The sequence below is a fragment of the Oncorhynchus kisutch genome, unplaced genomic scaffold, assembly GCF_002021735.2.
Source record: "Oncorhynchus kisutch isolate 150728-3 unplaced genomic scaffold, Okis_V2 scaffold2073, whole genome shotgun sequence".
NCBI lineage: Eukaryota > Metazoa > Chordata > Actinopteri > Salmoniformes > Salmonidae > Oncorhynchus > Oncorhynchus kisutch.
Genome location: NW_022264018.1, coordinates 2,321 through 26,818, shown reverse-complemented (window position 1 = coordinate 26,818; position 24,498 = coordinate 2,321). Strand labels below are relative to the sequence as shown.

The 24,498-nt window shown below is 45.9% G+C and overlaps 1 protein-coding gene across 1 annotated transcript in view; it reads right to left on the bottom strand.

The window, feature by feature from the left end:
* The window catches only part of LOC116369123 (centrosomal protein of 112 kDa-like), a gene marked incomplete at its 5' end in the record, with an annotated part of 30,001 nt that extends 5,756 nt beyond the window's left edge, over positions 1 to 24,245 (bottom strand). The window contains 5 exons of the mRNA XM_031819361.1: positions 20,027 to 20,106; positions 21,554 to 21,613; positions 21,875 to 21,967; positions 23,489 to 23,618; positions 24,091 to 24,245. Of these exons, the coding sequence (XP_031675221.1) occupies positions 20,027 to 20,106; positions 21,554 to 21,613; positions 21,875 to 21,967; positions 23,489 to 23,618; positions 24,091 to 24,245 (518 nt within the window). The remainder of the gene's footprint in view (positions 1 to 20,026; positions 20,107 to 21,553; positions 21,614 to 21,874; positions 21,968 to 23,488; positions 23,619 to 24,090) is intronic.
* Positions 24,246 to 24,498: the final 253 nt, after the last annotated feature.

The following is a 24,498-nucleotide window of genomic DNA, read 5'->3' as shown; positions in this document are numbered from 1 at the left end:
GCCATTGGTCTAAAGTAGTACAGTGTGTAGGGAACAGGGTGTCATTGGTCTAAAGTAGTGCAATGTGTAGGGAACAGGGTGTCATTGGTCTAAAGTAGTGTAGTGTGTAGGGAACAGGGTGTCATTGGTCTAAAGTAGTGTTGGGAACAGGGTGTCATTGGTCTAAAGTAGTGCAGTGTGTAGGGAACAGGGTGTCATTGGTCTAAAGTAGTGTAGTGTGTAGGGAACAGGGTGTCATTGGTCTAAAGTAGTGCAGTGTGTAGGGAACAGGGTGTCATTGGTCTAAAGTAGTGCAGTGTGTAGAGAACAGGGTGTCATTGGTCTAAAGTAGTGTAGTGTGTAGGGAACAGGGTGTCATAGTGCAGTGTGTAGGGAACAGGGTGTCATTGGTCTAAAGTAGTGCAGTGTGTAGGGAACAGGGTGCCATTGGTCTAAAGTAGTGTAGTGTGTAGAGAACAGGGTGCCATTGGTCTAAAGTAGTGCAGTGTGTAGGGAACAGGGTGTCATTGGTCTAAAGTAGTGCAGTGTGTAGAGAACAGGGTGCCATTGGTCTAAAGTAGTGCAGTGTGTAGGGAACAGGGTGTCATTGGTCTAAAGTAGTGCAGTGTGTAGAGAACAGGGTGTCATTGGTCTAAAGTAGTGTAGTGTGTAGGGAACAGGGTGTTATTGGTCTAAAGTAGTGTAGTGTGTAGGGAACAGGGTGTCATTGGTCTAAAGTAGTGCAATGTGTAGGGAACAGGGTGTCATTGGTCTAAAGTAGTGTAGTGTGTAGGGAACAGGGTGTCATTGGTCTAAAGTAGTGTAGGGAACAGGATGTCATTGGTCTAAAGTAGTGTAGTGTGTAGGGAACAGGGTGTCATTGGTCTAAAGTAGTGTAGGGAACAGGGTGTCATTGGTCTAAAGTAGTGCAGTGTGTAGGGAACAGGGTGTCATTGGTCTAAAGTAGTGTAGTGTGTAGGGAACAGGGTGCCATTGGTCTAAAGTAGTACAGTGTGTAGGGAACAGGGTGTCATTGGTCTAAAGTAGTGTAGTGTGTAGAGAACAGGGTGCCATTGGTCTAAAATAGTGCAGTGTGTAGGGAACAGGGTGTCATTGGTCTAAAGTAGTGCAGTGTGTAGGGAACAGGGTGCCATTGGTCTAAAGTAGTGTAGTGTGTAGGGAACAGGGTGTCATTGGTCTAAAGTAGTGTAGTGTGTAGGGAACAGGGTGTCATTGGTCTAAAGTAGTGCAGTGTGTAGGGAACAGGGTGCCATTGGTCTAAAGTAGTGCAGTGTGTAGGGAACAGGGTGCCATTGGTCTAAAGTAGTGCAGTGTGTAGAGAACAGGGTGCCATTGGTCTAAAGTAGTACAGTGTGTAGGGAACAGGGTGTCATTGGTCTAAAGTAGTGTAGTGTGTAGAGAACAGGGTGCCATTGGTCTAAAGTAGTGCAGTGTGTAGGGAACAGGGTGTCATTGGTCTAAAGTAGTGTAGTGTGTAGAGAACAGGGTGCCATTGGTCTAAAGTAGTGCAGTGTGTAGGGAACAGGGTGTCATTGGTCTAAAGTAGTGTAGTGTGTAGAGAACAGGGTGCCATTGGTCTAAAGTAGTGCAGTGTGTAGGGAACAGGGTGTCATTGGTCTAAAGTAGTGCCGTGTGTAGGGAACAGGGTGTCATTGGTCTAAAGTAGTGCAGTGTGTAGGGAACAGGGTGCCATTGGTCTAAAGTAGTGCAGTGTGTAGGGAACAGGGTGCCATTGGTCTAAAGTAGTGCAGTGTGTAGGGAACAGGGTGTCATTGGTCTAAAGTAGTGCAATGTGTAGGGAACAGGGTGTCATTGGTCTAAAGTAGTGTAGTGTGTAGGGTACAGGGTGTCATTGGTCTAAAGTAGTGCAGTGTGTAGAGAACAGGGTGCCATTGGTCTAAAGTAGTACAGTGTGTAGGGAACAGGGTGTCATTGGTCTAAAGTAGTGTAGTGTGTAGAGAACAGGGTGCCATTGGTCTAAAGTAGTGCAGTGTGTAGGGAACAGGGTGTCATTGGTCTAAAGTAGTGCAGTGTGTAGGGAACAGGGTGCCATTGGTCTAAAGTAGTGCAGTGTGTAGGGAACAGGGTGCCATTGGTCTAAAGTAGTGCAGTGTGTAGGGAACAGGGTGTCATTGGTCTAAAGTAGTGCAGTGTGTAGGGAACAGGGTGTCATTGGTCTAAAGTAGTGCAGTGTGTAGGGAACAGGGTGCCATTGGTCTAAAGTAGTGCAGTGTGTCGGGAACAGGTTGTCATTGGTCTAAAGTAGTGCAGTGTGTAGGGAACAGGGTGCCATTGTGACGAGGTCTATGTCTAATGCTCAGAGTGAAGATGAGTCATTGGTCACTGCCAGACACCCACACAAGTGTGTGTAGATGTGTGTCTTGTAATGTTTTGGGAAAAGAACAGACAGAAAAGGAGAAACATTATTTCTTCCCTCACCACTGCCTTCCTAATTTACTGCACCACCAGACAGTAAGATAATAATAACAACAACAACGGGGGAAAAGGAGGCAACAAAAAAAGAAAGAAAATAGTAAAAGAAGCCATTTTTTCCTCCTCTTCATAACGTTCCTCTGTCTCTTTGTAATTTTGGTCTCTCTCATGTCGGACATCAAAGATGGCAGAAATGGTTTTTCCCCCGCCGTTGTGTACTCTGTAATTATTAATCAGGCAATATGACTGGCTTCAGGGTGCTGTGCAAAGCAGCCAGACACAAAAGGATATAAAGGCAAGTCGCGCTGACAAGACGGGAGGAAAAGAGAGAGGTAAACACTGAGAAGGAAAGGATGTGACAGAAATAGCAGGATTAACTTCATCGAAACTTTCAAATAAAGAGGAAGACAGAAGTTGGGTGTGTTGTGAGCATGAGAAGAGTGTTGTCACTCCGAGCCTGTTTGTTTGTGTGACTGAGTGTGTGCGTATGAAAGTGTGTGTGTAATAAGCATGTATTTAACACTTTACATTTGTATATAGATGAACGCATGAGGCCATCTGAGGAAGTGAGTGTGACCATATGTGTGTGTGTGTGTGTGTGCATAATGACCGTGTGTGTGTGTGTGTGCCTAAATATGTATCTGGGAGTGTGTGAGACAGGGAGCAGCAGTCAGTCAGTCACCATCAATCACAGAGAAAGGGGTGAGATGAGAGGGCAGAGAGAAGATGGAGGGAGGCCTGGCGGAGAGAAGGAGAAGGAGGAGAAGAAAGAGGCGGATGCCAGCTCCTCGGTGGCCTACGGCTTTAAATGGCTTCTGGTCAGAGAAGTGGAAGGAGAGAGGAATCAAATTAGAGATGTGCCATCCTCTCATCCCGCCATCTTAAAGGGATAAAAAGAGGGGAAAAGAGAGGGAGAGGAAGAGGAAGAGTGTGAGTGTCTTAAGGATGACAGGGCTTCCTCCTAGCCACATGCCAGACAGGAGGCTCCAGGGCTCCCGTCTTTTTCCAGACCTCTGAAACCACATGACGCCTTGCCTCACACACACCCATACAAGTGCACATACACACATACTGTATGCCTCACACACACCCACACACGTGCACATACACACATACTGCATCACATACACACATACACGTGCACATACACACATACTGTATGCATCACATACACACATACTGTATGCATCACACACACCCATTGTAGCTGGGGATTTTAACAAGGCTAATCTGAAAACAAGACTCCCTAAATTTTATCAGCATATCGATTGCACAACCAGGGGTGGAAAGACCTTGGATCATTGTTACTCTAACTTCCGCGACGCATATAAGGCCCTGCCCCGCCCCCCTTTCGGAAAAGCTGACCACGACTCCATTTTGTTGATCCCTGCCTACAGACAGAAACTAAAACAAGAGGCTCCCACGCTGAGGTCTGTCCAACGCTGGTCCGACCAAGCTGACTCCACACTCCAAGACTGCTTCCATCACGTGGACTGGGAGATGTTTCGTATTGCGTCAGATAACAACATTGACGAATACGCTGATTCGGTGTGCGAGTTCATTAGAACGTGCGTTGAAGATGTCGTTCCCATAGCAACGATTAAAACATTCCCTAACCAGAAACCGTGGATTGATGGCAGCATTCGTGTGAAACTGAAAGCACGAACCACTGCTTTTAATCAGGGCAAGGTGTCTGGTAACATGACCGAATACAAACAGTGCAGCTATTCCCTCCGCAAGGCTATCAAACAAGCTAAGCGCCAGTACAGAGACAAAGTAGAATCTCAATTCAACGGCTCAGACACAAGAGGCATGTGGCAGGGTCTACAGTCAATCACGGACTACAGGAAGAAATCCAGCCCAGTCACGGACCAGGATGTCTTGCTCCCAGGCAGACTAAATAACTTTTTGCCCGCTTTGAGGACAATACTGTGCCACTGACACGGCCTGCAACGAAAACATGCGGTCTCTCCTTCACTGCAGCCGAGGTGAGTAAGACATTTAAACGTGTTAACCCTCGCAAGGCTGCAGGCCCAGACGGCATCCCCAGCCGCGCCCTCAGAGCATGCGCAGACCAGCTGGCCGTTGTGTTTACGGACATATTCAATCAATCCCTATACCAGTCTGCTGTTCCCACATGCTTCAAGAGGGCCACCATTGTTCCTGTTCCCAAGAAAGCTAAGGTAACTGAGCTAAACGACTACCGCCCCGTAGCACTCACATCCGTCATCATGAAGTGCTTTGAGAGACTAGTCAAGGACCATATCACCTCCACCCTACCTGACACCCTAGACCCACTCCAATTTGCTTACCGCCCAAATAGGTCCACAGACGATGCAATCTCAACCACACTGCACACTGCCCTAACCCATCTGGACAAGAGGAATACCTATGTGAGAATGCTGTTCATCGACTACAGCTCGGCATTCAACACCATAGTACCCTCCAAGCTCGTCATCAAGCTCGAGACCCTGGGTCTCGACCCCGCCCTGTGCAACTGGGTACTGGACTTCCTGACGGGCCGCCCCCAGGTGGTGAGGGTAGGCAACAACATCTCCACCCCTCTGATCCTCAACACTGGGGCCCCACAAGGGTGCGTTCTGAGCCCTCTCCTGTACTCCCTGTTTACCCACGACTGCGTGGCCACGCACGCCTCCAACTCAATCATCAAGTTTGCGGACGACACAACAGTGGTAGGCTTGATTACCAACAACGACGAGACGGCCTACAGGGAGGAGGTGAGGGCCCTCGGAGTGTGGTGTCAGGAAAATAACCTCACACTCAACGTCAACAAAACTAAGGAGATGATTGTGGACTTCAGGAAACAGCAGAGGGAACACCCCCTTATCCACATCGATGGAACAGTAGTGGAGAGGGTAGCAAGTTTTAAGTTCCTTGGCATACACATCACAGACAAACTGAATTGGTCCACTCACACAGACAGCATCGTGAAGAAGGCGCAGCAGCGCCTCTTCAACCTCAGGAGGCTGAAGAAATTCGGCTTGTCACCAAAAGCACTCACAAACTTCTACAGATGCACAATCGAGAGCATCCTGGCGGGCTGTATCACCGCCTGGTATGGCAACTGCACCGCCCTCAACCGTAAGGCTATCCAGAGGGTAGTGAGGTCTGCACAACGCATCACCGGGGGCAAACTACCTGCCCTCCAGGACACCTACACCACCCGATGCTACAGGAAGGCCATAAAGATCATCAAGGACATCAACCACCCGAGCCACTGCCTGTTCACCCCGCTGTCATCCAGAAGGCGAGGTCAGTACAGGTGCATCAAAGCTGGGACCGAGAGACTGAAAAACAGCTTCTATCTCAAGGCCATCAGACTGTTAAACAGCCACCACTAACATTGAGTGGCTGCTGCCAGCACACTGTCAATGACACTGACTCAACTCCAGCCACTTTAATAATGGGAACTGATGGGAAATTATGTAAATATATCACTGGCCACTTTAAACAATGCTACCTTATATAATGTTACTTACCCTACATTATTCATCTCATATGCATATGTATATACTGTACTCTATCATCGACTGCATCCTTATGTAATACATGTATCACTAGCCACTTTAACTATGCCACTTTGTTTACATACTCATCTCATATGTTATACTGTACTCGATATCATCTACTGTATCTTGCCTATGCTGCTTTGTACCATCACTCATTCATATATCCTTATGTACATATTCCTTATCCCCTTACACTGTGTATAAGACAGTAGTTTTTTTGGAATTGTTAGTTAGATTACTTGTTCGTTATTACTGCATTGTCGGAACTAGAAGCACAAGCATTTCGCTACACTCGCATTAACATCTGCTAACCATGTGTATGTGACAAATAAAATTTGATTTGATTTGATTTGACATACACACATACTGTATGCATCACATACACACATACTGTATGCATCACACACACCCATACACGTGCACACACACACATACTGTATGCATCACATATACCCATACACGTGCTCACACACAATGTCTCCCCTCAAGCACACACCCTCCGTTACGGAGCCCTCCACCATCATGGGACACAGCCAGTTACCATCCTTCTATTGAGGTTTGTCTTCTACTACTATGAAGCTGATTGAGAAAGAGAAGACCTTTGTGATTACTGGTAGTATAGCATGCTGTCCAGGCTAGTCCAGGCCAACTCAATCAATGAGCTGTTCTGTACTTTAATCATCATGTGTGCACAGAATGTCCTCAATGTAATGTACTGCATGTGGGTGGAGTGTCTGACTGCAGGGTAGACACACACACACACAAACATGTGGAATCTGTATATGGACACATCTGGTCTGGTCCAGCATATGCCAGGCAGTGTGTGTGTGTGCGTGTGTCTGAGCTCATGCAAACAGAATGATAACGAATCCACAGACACATCAAAGGCCCACCCTGAAAAAAGAGGGAGCATATAAAAGAGAGAAAATGCTAAACTGAAATATTCAACACCCTCAGAAGAAAAAATGAAACAGCATATTTGTTCATTCCTTTCCCAAGAGAGAGAGATGGCAGTCTGAGAAGACCATCGAGCTTGGAGGCTTCAGAGCTGACATGCAAATATGCCGAGCTATGAGACCAGAGAGAGAGAATACAGAGGAACTCATCTTGTGGTCCAAAAATCTGTCTGAGCTTTAAGAGAGAAAGAGAGGAGAAATGAGAACTGCAAGAGACCAGTAACTGACTATCTGAGAGGCCTGTATGCAGACAGCAGAGCAGGAGGGTAATGGTGATGGTGTGTGTGGATTAAGATACAGGCCTGTTGTTGGGCAGATCAGGCTAAAGGCCTGTGTGATATCGAGTTTGCCACTCCACCTCAGCCTCAGTGATAACTGTGAATAAAGGTGTGCCACAGGGATGACTTCCAACTCCCATTCTGTTTATTATGTATAAAAACAACTGTACAAGCCACAGTCCTAACTAGTCAATGGCCACTAGGGAACAAGATAACTTGCCATACATCCCGTCTTTGCTTCATTGCAGCGCCTATAGAAAGAGGAGGAGGCTACTGAGATGCCTGTAACAGTCACTGGGGACCGCATGTAAATAGTTGCAGATGCAGCTCTATGGAGGAGCAGAGGGAGGAACAGCGGAGGAAGGAACAGCAGTGGTAGGAACAGCGGTGGGAGGAACAGCAGTGGGAGGAAATGCATAAAGGGGATCCAGAGAGGAAAGCAGAGGTATTCCATATCTGGAGGGGATTCTCCCATCTCTGCTATGCATTTATACCACTTTGGATTCATATATCATTCAAGAAGTTGCCATAGTATGCAAAATCATCCATGCACTAAACCCACGTGTACAGATATTTACATAATGAGCATTAGTTGGCAAAACTATTGTAATGAATGGCTAACAGCCCTGAAGGAAACAGAACCATATATTTTTTTTACTGTTGAACCTTTATTTATACAGTGTAGTCTCATTGAAATAAACTCTGCACCAAGTCTAGAACCAATAGGACCCTTAACAGGTTCTACCCCCAAGACATAAGACTGCTAAATAGTTAACCAATAACTACCCGGACTATCTGCACTGACCCTTTCTGACTAATCACATATGCTGCTGTTACTGTTTATTATCTATCCTGTTGCCTAGTCCCTTATCCCTACCTATATGTACATACACTGTACAGTGGGCTCCAAAAATACTGGCAATGCACAAACAATACTTTAAAAAATACACTGCTCAAAAAAATAAAGGGAACACTAATATAACACATCCTAGATCTGAATGAATGAAATATTCTTATTAAATACTTTTTTCTTTGCATAGTTGAAAGTGCTGACAACAAAATAACACACAAATGATCAATGGAAATCAAATTTATCAACCCATGGAGGTCTGGATTTGGAGTCACACTCAAAATTAAAGTGGAAAACCACACTACAGGCTGATCCAACTTTTATGTAATGTCCTTAAAACAAGTCAAAATGAGACTTAAGTAGTGTGTGTGGCCTCCACGTGCCTGTATGACCTCCCTACAACACCTGGGCATGCTCCTGATGAGGTGGCGGATGGTCTCCTGAGGGATCTACTCCCAGACCTGGACTAAAGCATCCGCCAACTCCTGGACAGTCTGTGGTGCAACGTGGCGTTGGTGGATGGAGCGAGACATGATGTCCCAGATGTGCTCAATTGGATTCAGGTCTGGGGAACCGGCGGGCCAGTCCATAGCATCAATGCCTTCCTCTTGCAGGAACTGCTGACACACTCCAGCCACATTAGGTCTAGCATTGTCTTGCATTAGGAGGAACCCAGGGCCAACCGCACCAGCATATGGTCTCACAAGGGGTCTGAGGATCTCATCTTGGTACCTAATGGCAGTCAGGCTACCTCTGGCGAGCACATGGAGGGTTGTGCGGCCCCCCAAAGAAATGCCACCCCACACCATGACTGACCCACCGCCAAACCGGTCATGCTGGAGGATGTTGCAGGCAGCAGAACGTTCTCCACGGCGTCTCCAGACTCTGTCATGTCTGTCACATGTGCTCAGTGTGAACCTGCTTTCATCTGTGAAGAGCACAGGGCGCCAGTGGCGAATTTGCCAATCTTGGTGTTCTCTGGCAAATGCCAAACGTCCTGCACGGTGTTGGGCTGTAAGCACAACCCCCATCTGTGGACGTCGGGCCCTCATACCACCCTCATGGAGTCTGTTTCTGACCGATTGAGCAGACACATGCACATTTGTGGCCTGGTAGGTCATTTTGCAGGGCTCTGGCAGTGCTCCTCCTGCTCCTCCTTGCACAAAGGCGGAGGTAGCGGTCCTGCTGCTGAGTTGTTGCCCTCCTACGGCCTCCTCCACATCTCCTGATGTACTGGCCTGTCTCCTGGTAGAGCCTCCATGCTCTGGACACTACGCTGACAGACACAGCAAACCTTCTTGCCACAGCTCGCATTGATGTCCCATCCTGGATGAGCTGCACTACCTGAGCCACTTGTGTGGGTTGTAGACTCCGTCTCATGCTACCACTAGAGTGAAAGCACTGCCAGCATTCAAAAGTGACCAAAACATCATCCAGGAAGCATAGGAACTGAGAAGTGGCCTGTGGTCACCACCTTTTATTGGGGGTGTCTTGCTAATTGCCTATGATTTCCACCTGTTGTCTATTCCATTTGCACAACAGAATGTGAAATTTATTGTCAATCAGTGTTGCTTCCTAAGTGGACAGTTTGATTTCACAGAAGTGTGATTGACTTGGAGTTACATTGTGTTGTTTAAGTGTTCCTTTATTAAGTGTTCCCTTTATTTTTTTGAGCAGTGTATAAACAATATAATTAGAGAGAAACTCAAAACACCAACATGTGAGAAATACAGTACTTTATTAATGTTTCAATGGAACCATCCAAAATCATACAATTATTTAATACAAAATAGATTTCACCAAAATCATTGGCACTCCTCAATTATTGGCACTCCTCATTTAGTACAACCACCTCTGGCAAGAATAACAGCATAGAGTATTTTCCTGTAATGTTCCACAAGGTTAAAGGAACACATTTGGGAGTGATAATGGACCATTCTTCTATGCAGATCCTTTCAAGATCCTTCACATTCTTGGGTTTGTGCTTATCAACAGCCCTCTTCAACTCAGCCCACCGGTTTTCGATTGGATTGAGGTCTGGAAACTGAGATGGCCATGGCAGAACATTGACTTTGTTGTCACAGAACCATTTGTGGGTGGATCTTGAGGTATGTTTAGGGTCATTGTTGGAAAGTCCACATATGGCCAAGTCCCAGCCTTCTGGCAGAGGCAACCAGATTGTCAGCCAAAATTGCCTGATACATGGTGGAATTCATTATGCCATCAATCTTAACCAGTGCCTCTGGACCTCTGGAATTAAAACAGCCCCAAAACACCACTAACCCACCACCATATTTCACCGTGAGTATGAGGTGCCTCTCCTTGTATGCATCTCTGTTTTGACGCCAAACATGCCGATGCTGTATCTGACCAAAAGGTTCAATTTTGGTCTCATCTGACCAGAGCACCTTCTTCCAGTCATAATTTAAATGACATTCGGTGTCTTGGGGTCAGAAAGGACTTTCTTCTGGCAACCCTTCCAAAGAGCCTGTGGTTGTGTAGGTGGAGTCTGATGGTTTGGAGGTGGTGGAGGTGGAGTCTAAATGATTTTGGTGGGCTCCATTGAAACATTAATAAAGCACAGTATTTCTGTTGGTATTTTGAGTTTCTCTCTATAATTATAGTTAATATATATTTTTAAGTATTGTTTGTACATTGCCAGTCAGTGGTACCATTAATTTTGGAGGCCACTGTATATACAAATGTATGTGGACACACCTTCAAATTTGTGGATTTGGCTATTTCAGCCACGCCCATTGCAGACAGGTGTATAAAATTGAGCACACCGCCATGCAATCTCCATAGACAAACATTGGCATTAGAATGGCCTTCCTGAAGAGCTCAGTGACTTTCAACGTGGCACCGTCATATAATGCCACCTTTCCAACAAGTCAGTTCGTCAAATTTCTGCCCTGCTAGAGCTGCCCCGGTCAACTGTAAGTGCTGTTATTGTGAAGTGGAAACATCTAGGAACAACAACGTCTCACCAGCAAAGTGGTGATAGTGGAGGGAGAAAATGGGTGTGTTTCATAGTTTACAACCCATGGGCGGGCCACACCCAAGGAATAAATACACAATGAGTAATGATAACGTGGCTATATACACGGGGTACCTGTACAGAGTCGATGTGCAGGGGTACTAGGTAATGGAGGTAGATGCACTACATACAGTGGAAAGTCTACACATCAGAATTATCGGATTCACATGGAATTGTTGTTAAATTTAAATGTTAGAATATTAAATTATTCATGGGATTTTAGCTTCTAAAATGTGAGAATTGGGTTTTCATGAATGAATTAGGCCCGACTCATATCTTTCTATAATTTTTCTCTCTGCATTGTTGGGAAGGGCCCATAAGTAAGCATTTTGCTGTTAGTCTCCACCTGTTGTTTACGAAGCATTTGATTTGAAAAGAGACAATTTTACACGGAATACCTCTCTTACTTTGTGACTGATTTAGTTAACCTGAATGTAGTAGGCCTTTCCACAGATGGAATCACATCCCAATCAGGCACTCAACATATCTAAACAGTTGATCAGGTCCCACTAGTTCCTTAAACCTTTGTTCTGGTGTAAAGTATTGAGCTGTGGTAACAACCCTCTTTCAACCTAGGCCAGTCTATATTGCCACCAGGGGACTTCCACTATTGAGTCACGTAGAGCTTTCCATTACCCAAGATCCATTTCACAGATCCATACTTTCCATCCCCACCTTCCCTGGACCCCTCCATCCAGCAGCCCCATCACCCCCAGCCAAGGAGCCAGATTCTTAAGATAGATGGAAATGCTAGGGTGGAGGCACTGAGGCAGGGTGTGTTGTTTCTCTCCTTTCATTAGCATTTAGTTGATGTTATTGTTGATGTTCCACTGCCATTAGGAGCTCATTGTTGTGGAGGCAGCTCATCTGGAGAGCAGGCTGCCTATGTATCTCTCCTCCTCTCCCATTTCTCTGTCCCCAGCACATCCCTCCATCTCTATGCTAATGATCTGAACGGCACTGGGATGAAAGAAGAGATAGAAAACGGGTTTTCTTTTCTGCTTTGTAGTTCTTTATGTTGTTGCTATAGCGACACGGACATAGAAATCTAACTGATGCAGCCATGCTCATTTGCATGGCGGGATAGAGGTTTTCCTTGTCTTCTTTACTTTGGGAGGGTTCAGAGGAGTGTAGATCACACCTTCCTTTTACAAACAACTCTCCTGATCCCAAACAAACAAAATACCTGCTGCCGCTGTCCCGCGTTTACGCAGAAAGTAAAGTGTTTATGCAGAAACACACGGAGACACACGTCGGAATACTTTAGTTGGATCCACAATGAAACATGGTGTGATAAAAAAGGACCCAAACACACACATATCCATGTTTGCACAGTGCACACAATCTACAAAGATGCCAGCCTGTCTAAGGTATAAACCCAAGCGCCTGTTGGGCATGTCGAGAGGTTTAAACTTGTTTAATTTCATCTCTCATCCTCCCATCTCCTCTATCAGCCACTGAACACACAAACACACACACACCTGCGTGCAGTCCTGCTGTGGCTTTGAAGTTCTCCTGGATCATCTTTGAAGGCCTTCACTGTTGCCACGGCAGCAAGTAGGTAGCAGACATCACATCAGACTCTCATTGTGTGTGTGTGTGTGTATATGTGTGTGTGTGTGTGTGTGTCAAATTACATTTTCTAATTTAATCAAATGTTATTCATCACATGCTTGGTAAACAACAGGTGTAGACATAACAGTGAAATGCTTACTTACGGGCCCTTCCCAACAATGCACAGAGAAAGAAAATAGAGAAATAATAGAAAATAAAAGTAATACTAAATATACAATGAGTAATGATAACATGACTAAATACATGGGGTATCAGTACAAAGTCAATGTGCAGGGCACGAGGTAATTGAGGTACATATTTATTTTATTTAACCTTTATTTAACTAGGCAAGTCAGTTAAGAACAAATTATTATTTACACTGACGGTCTACCCCGGCCAAACTCTAACCGTGACGACGCTGGGCCAATTGTGCGCCGCCCTATGGGACTCCCAATCACGGCTGGTTGTGATACAGCCTGGAATCGAAGCAGGGTTGAGACGCCTCTAGCACTGAGATGCTAGGACTAAAGTGACTAGGCAACAGGAGAGATAATAAACAGTAGCAGCAGCGTACGTGATGAGTCAAAAAAGTTAGTGTAAAACAGGTCACTGCAGATAGTTAAATAGTTAACCAAAAAGCTACCCACACTAACTCTTTAGCAGTCTAATGGCTTGGGGGTAGAAGCTGTTCAGGGTCCTGTTGGTTCCAGACTTGGTGCATTGGTACCGCTTTCCGTTCGGTAGCAAAGAGAACAGTCTATGACGTGGGTGGCTGGAGTCTGACAATTTTTTGGGCCTTTCTCTGACACGACCTAGTATAGAGGTCCTGGATAGCAGGGGGCTTGGCCCCAGTAATGTACTTGGCCGTACGCACTAAATGCTCTCAATGGTGCAGCTGTGTAACTTTGAGGATCTTATGGCCACTGCTAAATCTTTCCAGTGCGTGCGTGCGAATGCATCTGTGTGTGTGCAGGGCGTTCCTTCTCACCCTACCAGACTGAGTTCTTAATTAATTAGCTCTGAGCTCTGACGCGACACTCACTATTTCTAACTGTTTAACACTAATGAGAGACCGGCCCGCTTGTCACCGAGCAGAGTGATAATTTATGCGTCCAGATTTACATCTGCTGCCTCATCAAATGCGTCCTCTCTCACATCCGCTCACGTGTCTGGGACACCAGTGACAGATGATAGGAGAATGTATTCATTCTGTCAAGCGAATCTGCATTAAAATGCGCCTTTATTACCGTCTAGTCTTCACAGGGAATATTTGTCCTTGGAACTGAGCGATATGAATAATGTGTCGATTCAGATCTCAGTGGAATGTAAAGGACTGAGAAATCAATGGGTTTTTACCTGACAATAGCCTCAATGCATTTCCTGCCTAATAACCACATCAAACTCACATGTCAGGTGTAGAACTCACATTAAAATCATAGAAACACACATTCCTCACATTTTCAAGATTACTGTTTCACATCCGGCCGTGATTGGAAGTCCCATAGAGCAGCGCACAATTGGCCCAGTGTCGTCCAGGTTTGGCCGGGGTAGGCTGTCATTGTAAATAAGAATTTGTTCTAAACTGACTTGCCTAGTTAAATAAATAAAAACATATCTACCTCAATTACCTCGTGCGCTGCACATTGACATTGTACTGGTACCCCATGTATTTAGCCATATTATCATTACTCATATTTTTATTATTACTTTTATTTTCTATTATTTCTATTTTCTTTCTCTCTGCATTGTTGGGAAGGGCCCGTAAGTAAGCATTTCACTGTTATGTCTACACCTGTTGTTTACAAAGCATGTGACAGTAGGACTGTTACGGTGACTGTATTACTTCCACACCGGCGGTCACGAGTCATGACGGCAGTCAAATTCCATGGGACCGTTTAGTCACGGTAATTAAGCTCCTCCAAGCTCTGATGCTGCTGATGGTCATTAGTAGCCTGCCAAACGTACTAACTGCCTGGTACTCAGCACGCTATTGTCCCACTCTGACATCAATGCAAATGTAATCGAAAATCTAATCAAATACTTCATGACAGACCATGAGCTCATGTTGCGTAAACATTTCTATAGGCTATGCAATTGCGTGAGAAAACAGATTGATGGCCTCTATTAAAAAGAGGAGGAACTCATCAGCTTTCTAGAGGCTAGGCCTACTATACAGAAGTATAGCCTACCTAGCTGGCAGGAAAATGAACCACTTGAAAAGGGTCCTCCATTCGCTATTTAAGTTCATAGAAGACATGTATTTTTTCCGCTGCCCCTGTTTCGAGACAGGTACATGATAATGGTCCATTCTAAATCAAAAGAAATTGCATACATATATTGTTTAGTATATGAATGATATATTATCACTGGTGAATGATGCCCAACTTAAGGCAAGGAACAGCGCATGCTTTTTTTGCGACTTTTTCAAATCATAGTCGCATACCTCATGTAGCCTAGCCCATAGGTCTATAAGTTTTGATGAGGTTTGTGTCACAACTAAAGTGGCCAAAAAACTTCTTAAAATTAAGCACATTCATCCGCATTAGAATGAATGTAGAGCCGCTGTGTGAGTTTCAAGTTTGGGGAAGATATTTTTCAACATAGAAATTCACCTTTATAATAAAAGAATTACATGCATAATCGCATTTGCGGTTTTCCTGCTAGTGGAATATTTGCGCTTATAGCCTACTGCCGTGTGCACATTGCTGCGCTTATGATGTGAAGAAATAGCCAAATAGTTTATCAACATTTTTGCTAAATGTTCTCATCTGTTGCGTCAGCGGTTGTATTCATTTGGGATTTATCGCATCCCACAACAGTCCCAGATTATGTTTGGAATATTTATTTCTGGCACAGAGTACAATAGGCCAACTTTTGTACTATGGGGGATAGTAGATTGACATAGGCTAGTGCTTTTGCTGTTCGTTAGGCCTACTCATCTTGTGGGCTGATGAAAAATAAATGTGGACAGTTTTTCTAATATCTTTAATATGCAACATCGGAATTGAATAAGGACGTGCACAGTTGCGTTCCCCGATGTGTCTGTCTTCACTTGTAGCCTGTGAGAAAGAGGTGGTGGAGCACGCAGCCGGGAGAGGGGAATTCTAATTACTAAAGGCATATATTTATTTTAGGGGGGACACAAAGGGGATGCTCCAGGAAATTCAAGGCATTATTAAGTACTCAAATTGTGAATGAGAGACTGATGAAGTGTGTACAGACTGCGCAAAAAAAACTAAGCAGAGCTCAAGACTTTCATGCGATTTTTTCAAATCATCATTAGAGTCGCATCACGTAGCCTTAGAATGTATTAAAAATCAAAACATATAGCCCAACATGTGTATCACAACTAAGGTTATATAAATAACTCTAAATGAAGCATATAGGAGTACCAGTTTCTTTGTTAACCGCTCAACACAAAATAGCTGCATGTGCGCACCCTCTCGAATCATTTGGATAAAATATCCTATGTTCAATTGTATTCTTCATACTATATAATAATATAGAATAATTCCAAGGAATTCTAAGCAAATCTTGTCTGCTAAATGAACTAGTGTAGCCCACAGCCATATCGCATAGTCAGATCAGGGCTTAACATAATAGAGTATGCTATTGTGTTCTTCTGAACTAGACTACATTTTATTCATATCATGCTTCTTTAGACCTGTCTAAAATATTTAATGGCTTTATTGTGAAGGTGTAGGCTATATTACATGGATATCTTATACTTCAAAAAAAATGTAGATGTTCCAAAGATCTGCATCAGTGGCTTGTAGGCTATGTGTGGAAGTCAGAAGATGCTAAATGTGTTTATGTTAATTAACGGTCAATTACCGGGAGGCCGGCAGTTATTTGCTTGACAATTACCGGCTGAAAAAATGTCATGACGGCCACAGCCCTAGTTGAGAGTAGAGTACGGTAAACAGGCTTGACTGGATCTCATTAGGAGACTGGGGCAGAGGTTAGGGCTGAGACTTGGTCTGGGGCAGGGCTGTGTTCCGGGGCCATTAGGAGACTGGGGCAGAGGTTAGGGCTGAGACTTGGTCTGGGGCAGGGCTGTGTTCTGGGGCCATTAGGAGACTGGGGGCTGAGGTTAGGGCTGAGACTTGGTCTGGGGCAGGGCTGTGTTCCGGGGCCATTAGGAGACTGGGGGCGGAGGTTAGGGCTGAGACTTGGTCTGGGGCAGGGCTGTGTTCCGGGGCCATTAGGAGACTGGGGGGCAGAGGTTAAGGCTGAGACTTGGTCTGGGGCAGGGCTGTGTTCTGGGGCCATTAGGAGACTGGGGGCTGAGGTTAGGGCTGAGACTTGGTCTGGGGCAGGGCTGTGTTCCGGGGCCATTAGGAGACTGGGGGCGGAGGTTAGGGCTGAGACTTGGACTGGGGCAGGGCTGTGTTCCGGGGCCATTAGGAGACTGGGGGGCTGAGGTTAAGGTTGAGACTTGGTCTGGGGCAGGGCTGTGTTCCGGGGCCATTAGGAGACTGGGGGGCGGAGGTTAGGGCTGAGACTTGGTCTGGGGCAGGGCTGTGTTCCGGGGCCAATAGGAGACTGGGGGGCTGAGGTTAAGGTTGAGACTTGGTCTGGGGCAGGGCTGTGTTCCGGGGCCATTAGGAGACTGGGGTGCGGAGGTTAGGGCTGAGACTTGGTCTGGGGCAGGGCTGTGTTCCGGGGCCATTAGGAGACTGGGGGGCTGAGGTTAAGGCTGAGACTTGGTCTGGGGCAGGAGCTGAGGCTGGGGCCATTAGGAGACTGGGGGGCTGAGGTTAAGGCTGAGACTTGGTCTGGGGCAGGAGCTGAGGCTGGGGCCATTAGGAGACTGGGGGGCTGAGGTTAAGGCTGAGACTTGGTCTGGGGCAGGGCTGTGTTCCGGGGCCATTAGGAGACTGGGGGGCAGAGGTTAAGGCTGAGACTTGGTCTGGGGCAGGGCTGTGTTCCGGGGCCATTAGGAGACTGGGGGGCTGAGGTTAAGGCTGAGACTTGGTCTGGGGCAGGGCTGTGTTCCGGGGCCATTAGGAGACTGGGGGGGCTGAGGTTAAGGCTGAGACTTGGTCTGGGGCAGGGCTGTGTTCCGGGGCCATTAGGAGACTGGGGGGGCTGAGGTTAAGGCTGAGACTTGGTCTGGGGCAGGAGCTGAGGCTGGGGCTAGAATTGGGACTGGGGCTGCGTTCCGGGCCGTTAGGATTGAGTGAGATTAGATTGTGTGAGCTTTTAATTGTGCAGAACACATTCTACTTTCATTAGAGGAAGTGTAATCTGTGTATGAGCCAGTAATGAGGTAATGTATGGTATTAATTAGTGTGAGGAATGCATGCAGCATTAGGAGGCCCTGGATTAGACCTGGCCCTGCCTAGCCTGTCAGCTCTGACTGTACTCTACTGTAATGGAACGATAGCAGACTGAGGAAAGGAGAGGAGGAAAGGAGGGAATGCCTGATAGGAGGAGCTCAGTCAGCCAAACATCTGGTGGGAGGGATGGAGAGAGGGAGAAATGTACGAGGAATGGAAAGAGGAAGGGCGGGATGGAAGGAGAGGTGCAGGGGGGATGAGATGGGAGGGGTGCATGGGCAGTAAAGGGCAGTAAAGGAAAAGCCCATATTTGGTTCGACATTATAATATTTTTGACCATTCAAAGATGTTACATCAATGGTCTCAAGTAAAATTATTCAGGAAATGAGGCCATGTTAGAGTATTGGGACGTAGCCAAAGCCCTGGCTCCTCCCACAGCCCCTTGTCACAGATGAGGTCACCTGCTCGTTAACAGACTTGCCAAATATGGGCATACGACGTGATGACTACAACCGATGCAGTATGAAGTGAGGATAGAAAAGTAGCGGTGTGGAATCTCACAGGCTACGGCCAACAGACAAGTAAACAAACAAAACCAATGACATCATAGGTGGGAAGGATCGCAGGGTGGGTGACATGTCAGACTGTATAACATGTCAAACGAGGCTGCTGCGGTTCTTACTAATTCCAGACAAAGAGAGGGAGGGAGGGAGAGGGAGAGAGTAAGAGAACAAGAATGAAAGAAAGAGAGGGACGAGAGAATGAGAGAAAACGAAAGAAAGCCTAATTGAGATGAAATAGAGTGGCCAGGTATGCCAAGGCGCTCTTCTCTCTCTCTGGCAGGCCTCTTTCTAGTCCTAACCACTTCCATGTCTTCCAGTGCGGCCTCAGTGATCCCCGGGTTCAGCCATTAACCCCTGCTAACTACACATCTGGAGGACACACTGGCTGTATCCAAATACCCATACTTGCATCCTAAATAGTCAGCTGTTTGAGTATGCACATTTTTGTTGTATAATAGTATGCAACATTACGGAAATTGTGAATTTTTGAAAATCAAGTATGCTTTTGTAGGCTAGCTATTTAATTTATGGATCAAGCCTTAGCAGTCGTTCTGATTTCGTTCCCAATGATCAGTGCTTTAGTTCATTATGTTGCTGTCCAGTTGTTCCCAATTTATCAGTTTCTGTCTTCAGTTCTTTGTAAATAGGATAGATGGGCTATATGGATCTACTACGTTATACACAGTATACAAAACATTAAGAACACCTGTGAAACACTTTCAACACCTTGTAGTGTCCATGCCCCAATGAATCGAGGCTGTTCTGAGGGCAAAAGAGAGGGGTGCAACTAAATATTAGGAAGGCGTTCTTAATGTTTTGTACACTCAGTGTAGGTCAAATGTGATAGTCTGCCTATAACCAGCCTGAGTAGGCCTATAACTCCATTCCTACTCTATTCAGCATTTAGATAAATGATCTATTATCAGGCTGGTTGAATTTGGAAAAATACTATTTACTAAACGGTGCATGCTAAATCGTATGCAGTTTAATACGCTAGTATGGGTATTCGGACACAGCCATTGTAGATCTGAGACAGGAGAGGTGTACAACAATAAGGATTTCGGCACTGCTCCACAACTGGGGACGCTGCACAGCACAGATATGAGAACTCTCTATGGAGGTTCCTATGTTTCAGCATGTGTCAGACAGGCACATATGGAGAGACTAAAAGTGACAACATTTGATATAGCTTCAAATATCCACTGCAGTTTTCAATTACTGCACAAGGGTGAGCTCTGCAAATTATAGCTGTATCCCGGGCCCTGTAACTAGCACTTACCAATGTCTGAGTGCTTAAGCATTTTTCTAAATCAGTGACTTTGGGGGGATTGTATCATTGTATAATTGCATGGATGGAAGCCTGTGTTGGCTCGCTGTGAGACATTTTTCATAAGCTGGAATTGTGGGTTTGTGGGTTGGTGATGTGTGTGAACAAATCCCATGTTTCTGATGTGTTCTGAACCAAACGGAATGGCAAGTCCCCAAGTAGTGATGAAATGAAAGAAGAAAACAGACATTTGATTTACAGTGTTTTGCTACTCACTTCAGTGACTCTTCAAGTTCGGAGATCTTCTTCTTGGTCTCTTCTCTCTCTTTCTCCGCCTCGTTGTGTAGGGCACGCACCTGTGTGATTGTGATTGTGAGAGTGAGAGAGTGAGAGAGAGAGAGAGAGAGAGAGAGAGAGAGAGAGGAGAGAGAGAGAGAGAGAGAGAGAGAGAGAGAGAGAGAGAAAGAGAGAGAAACCGAGACAGACACTATGACAGCAGGTCCATCTCTCAGCAAGCACCCCTTTCCATGACCTTATCCACCTGGGCCCTGGGGTTGCCTCTCCCTGACCTCTTATCTCCACCCATCATCAAGCTGCCATCTGGGCCCATCTCCTGATAGGCGTTTAAGAATGTACAGACAGACAGATTCTTTCATCAAGTTCACTGGGAGCTGGAGAATGGCTGTGCACTCAAAACATTTGATGCAGCTATTTAACTATTTTTTCAACTAACAACTTACTTCAGTCACATAATGATTAAACAACAGAAGGTGAAATGGCATTGACCCTCACCATGACCCTGCTAACAGAGACCCAGACCTGGTAGCTAGCTAGCTTGCAGGTGTATCAGTCCCCCCCCAACCCCTCTTTATGACTGACTGCTATGCCCTTCAACATGCAGGCTTTACTTTGAAGATGAACCAGGTGTGTGGACCTGCATCTTAAACCTGATCTTCACCCACCTGACTCTGGCCTGGCCGGACCAACTCATTAGATGGGGGATTTTTTATGACAACACATTGGCTTTGAAGGGAGGCTTGAAAGAGAAAGGGGTCGCTGCCATTGCTGTCTGGCAGCAATTAAGGTCCTTGCTGGATTTAGCTGGGGCGACTGAGCATGGCTCTTCGGACGGACAAGACTTCATCTCCCGTCCCCTATGGCCTTAAATTGGGCAACTTCACGCCACACCCCAGCTCTCCCCCTTACACCCGCAAAAACATCTGCTAAATATGCATATGTGACCAATAGAATGTGATTTCATTTGATTTGAACCCCCAACTCCCCTAAATGTCAAACCCTCACTCCTCCGAATGCCCCTCACCTTTCCACTCCACCCTTCCTCCCCACAACCACTGAGCCCTGTGACCAGCAGTAGTCTGACCTGTTAATCACAGCTTTGAGTTTACAGGCAGGACATAACATATCAAAGGGAAGGGTAGAAGGGGATCTAGCCAGGACCATGTGGGTCCCAGGCTTTTATCTCTCCCATTGAACCACAGTCAGTCTGGAAAGGCAGGTAGAATGTAATTATGATCAGGCTTTAGGTTTCACAGAGTTGACTTTAGGCACGGTAGGCCTACATAGTTATGTAGAGTAAGACTCAGAGGAAAGGACGCTCCTCATTAAGACAAAGTGAGACAGTCTTCCTTTGTTTATTTTGAGCCTATACACTAAATAAGAGGTCAGCCATATAATCTCAATTTGATATGAGAGTATTGTATTGACACAAATATTTATTATTGATTTGACATGAGGGTAACTACATTGATTTGATGCACGGGTAACTACTGATAGAGATTGTACCTTTTTCTCACAGTGGTGCTGCAGATCTGCTTTCTCTTGTTGAAGTTTATTCTCTGTGTCCTGGAAAACACAAGTCAGGAAGTCTGAAACATTCATACAGAACTACAAAGAACCACAACAAGTTATTTTTATGTGAGATGTGTTTTTCCCATTATTCACATTCAAACAAAACACCCATCTGCTTGAAAATCTATCCAGCAGAGGATCTTGAGGGTTATGAGTCTCTGGACACACATCTGTATAGTCTTTTCTACTTCTTCCAGTTGTGGAATGAAGCAGTTCGAACACGCACGCACACGCACACACACACACACAGTTTACCCTGAGTTGTTTCAGTCTCCTGTGCTCACTGTCCTGTAGCTGCTGTCTGAGCTGAGCAACTGTCTGTTCTAGGTCCTCAATCACATCAGAGGCCTGAGAGAGAGGGAGAGAAAGAGAGAGGGAGAGAGGGAGAGAGATGGAGAGAGGGAGAGAAAGAGAAAGAGAGAGATGGAGAGAGGGAGAGAAAGAGAGAGGGAGGTGGTAAAGTTAAGAGCGTTGGGCCATTAACCAAAAGGTTGCTGGGTCGAATCCCTGAGCCTACAGGTGAAATATCTGTCGATATGCCCTTGAGCAATGCACTTAACCCTAATTGCTCCTGTCGCTCTGGATAAGAGTGTCTGCTAAATGACTAAAAGGTCAAATAGAGAGAGAGAAAGTGAGCGAGGATAACAACAGGAGTCTTATCTAACAACCATATGACTCAGCAGCAGGGGGATATAAATGCTGTCAAGGCTTCAGTTGAACATAAGTCATACACAGTATAGCATGAAGATATATCTAACCATTCTACAGCATCTTTGAGAGAGTGTGGAACTGTTCATTTTTATTGTTTATTTCACTTTTGTATATTATCTACTTCACTTGCATTGGCAATGTTAACATATGTACCATGCCAATAAAGCCCCTTGAATTGAATAGCGTGTGCCCAGCTAATAGTTATTTCAGTGGTGTAGCATCAGGTAATGCAGTGGTTTAGCATCAGGTAATGCAGTGGTGTAGCATCAGATAATGCAGTGGTGTAGCATCAGGTAATGCAGTGGTGTAGCATCAGGTAATGCAGTGGTGTAGCATCAGGTAATGCAGTGGTGTAGCATCAGGTAATGCAGTGGTGTAGCATCAGGTAATGCAGTGGTTGTAGCATCAGATAATGCAGTGGTGTAGCATCATATAATGCAGTAGTGTAGCATCAGGTAATGCAGTGGTGTAGCATCAGGTAATGCAGTGGTGTAGCATCAGGTAATGCAGTGGTGTAGCATCAGGTAATGCAGTGGTGTAGCATCAGGTAATGCAGCGGTGTAGCATCAGGTAATGCAGTGGTGTAGCATCAGGTAATGCAGTGGTGTAGCATCAGGGTAATGCAGTGGTGTAGCATCAGATAATGCAGTGGTGTAGCATCATAGAATGCCAGTGGTTGTAGCATCAGCTAATGCAGTGGTGTAGCATCAGGTAATGCAGTGGTGTAGCATCAGGTAATGCAGTGGTGTAGCATCAGGTAATGCAGTAGTGTAGCATCAGGTGATGCAGTGGTGTAGCATCTAGTTTTTCTATACTAATTTGGTTGGGTACCTTACGCCTCGATCACACCGACAGCGTCATTCTATTTTGGTACACCAGAAGTACATTCATTTCCAATGGAACACTGTGTTGCCTTGCTGCACTGCATTGCAGAGGCCGTTGCGGTGCGTTCTGTGTGATGCATACGTTGGATTTATTGAACATATGCATCAATTTGTATGCGCAGACGGCTAGACAGAAATGGTAGCAGAATGTGAATGTGGAACTTGTTTTGCACGCACATCCAGATGTTGCTGCGTACCATGTTGCGCAATGATACTGTCGCAGTGCAGTAGTGTTCTACAGTAGTCTAGTCTACTAGCACATGCCGTTGGCTACCTTAGCAGCGGAGAGTGTGTGTTCCTGTTGGAAGTGGCTGATGTCAGCCTCATGTTTGGTCTGGAGCTTCTGCAGTGTGTCTTCATGTTGCTCACTCTGCTGCTCCTTCTCCCTCAGCAGAGACACCCTCCTGGACAACACAACACAGACATACTCAACGTTCTGACAACCATTTGTTTCTTAGAGCTTGGTGAGAGTGTGGTGGTCCTATGGTTGTTGTTTTGCATACACCCTCCTGGACAACACAACACAGACATACTCAACGTTCTGACAACCATTTGTTTCTTAGAGCTTGGTGAGAGTGTGGTGGTCCTATGGTTGTTGTTTACATACACCCTCCTGGACAACACAACACAGACATACTCAGTACAGACATACAAACAGTCAGCACCACTCACGATTGTAAGGGCCTACTGCTTGGCTCAAACAGAGGCTGGAGCTGGGGATTAGACTGGGAACTCTGTGTCGGATTGGGTCGGTAAATGACTTGGGGCTGTCTGTGTATTTTGGGGTGAGACTTTTCCTTCTTTTCATGTAAGGTTTGGGAAGAGAACAGTGAGTGGGTGGATGTGGGTGACCGAGGTGTGGGGTCTCCTCCTTACTGTCGGTTGGCCTCCTGAAGCTCAGAGCTGATGGTAGCGATGTGGATCTCCAGCTGGCCCTTCTCCTGGGTCACCTTCTGCCTCAGCACGTTACCGTTCTCCACCTCCACTGACAGCTGCTTCACACGCAGCTCCAGCTCCCGCACTGTCTGGTCCTATACAGTGGGAGAGGACCATCAGCATGAGACAGCATGAACATCACTGTCTGGTCCTATACAGTGGGAGAGGACCATCAGCATGAGACAGCATGAACATCACTGGCTGGTCCTATACAGTGGGATAGGACCATCAGCATGAACATCACTGTCTGCTCCTATACAGTGGGAGAGGACCATTAGCATGAACATCACTGTCTGCTCCTATACAGTGGGAGAGGACCATCAGCATGAGACAGCATGAACATCACTG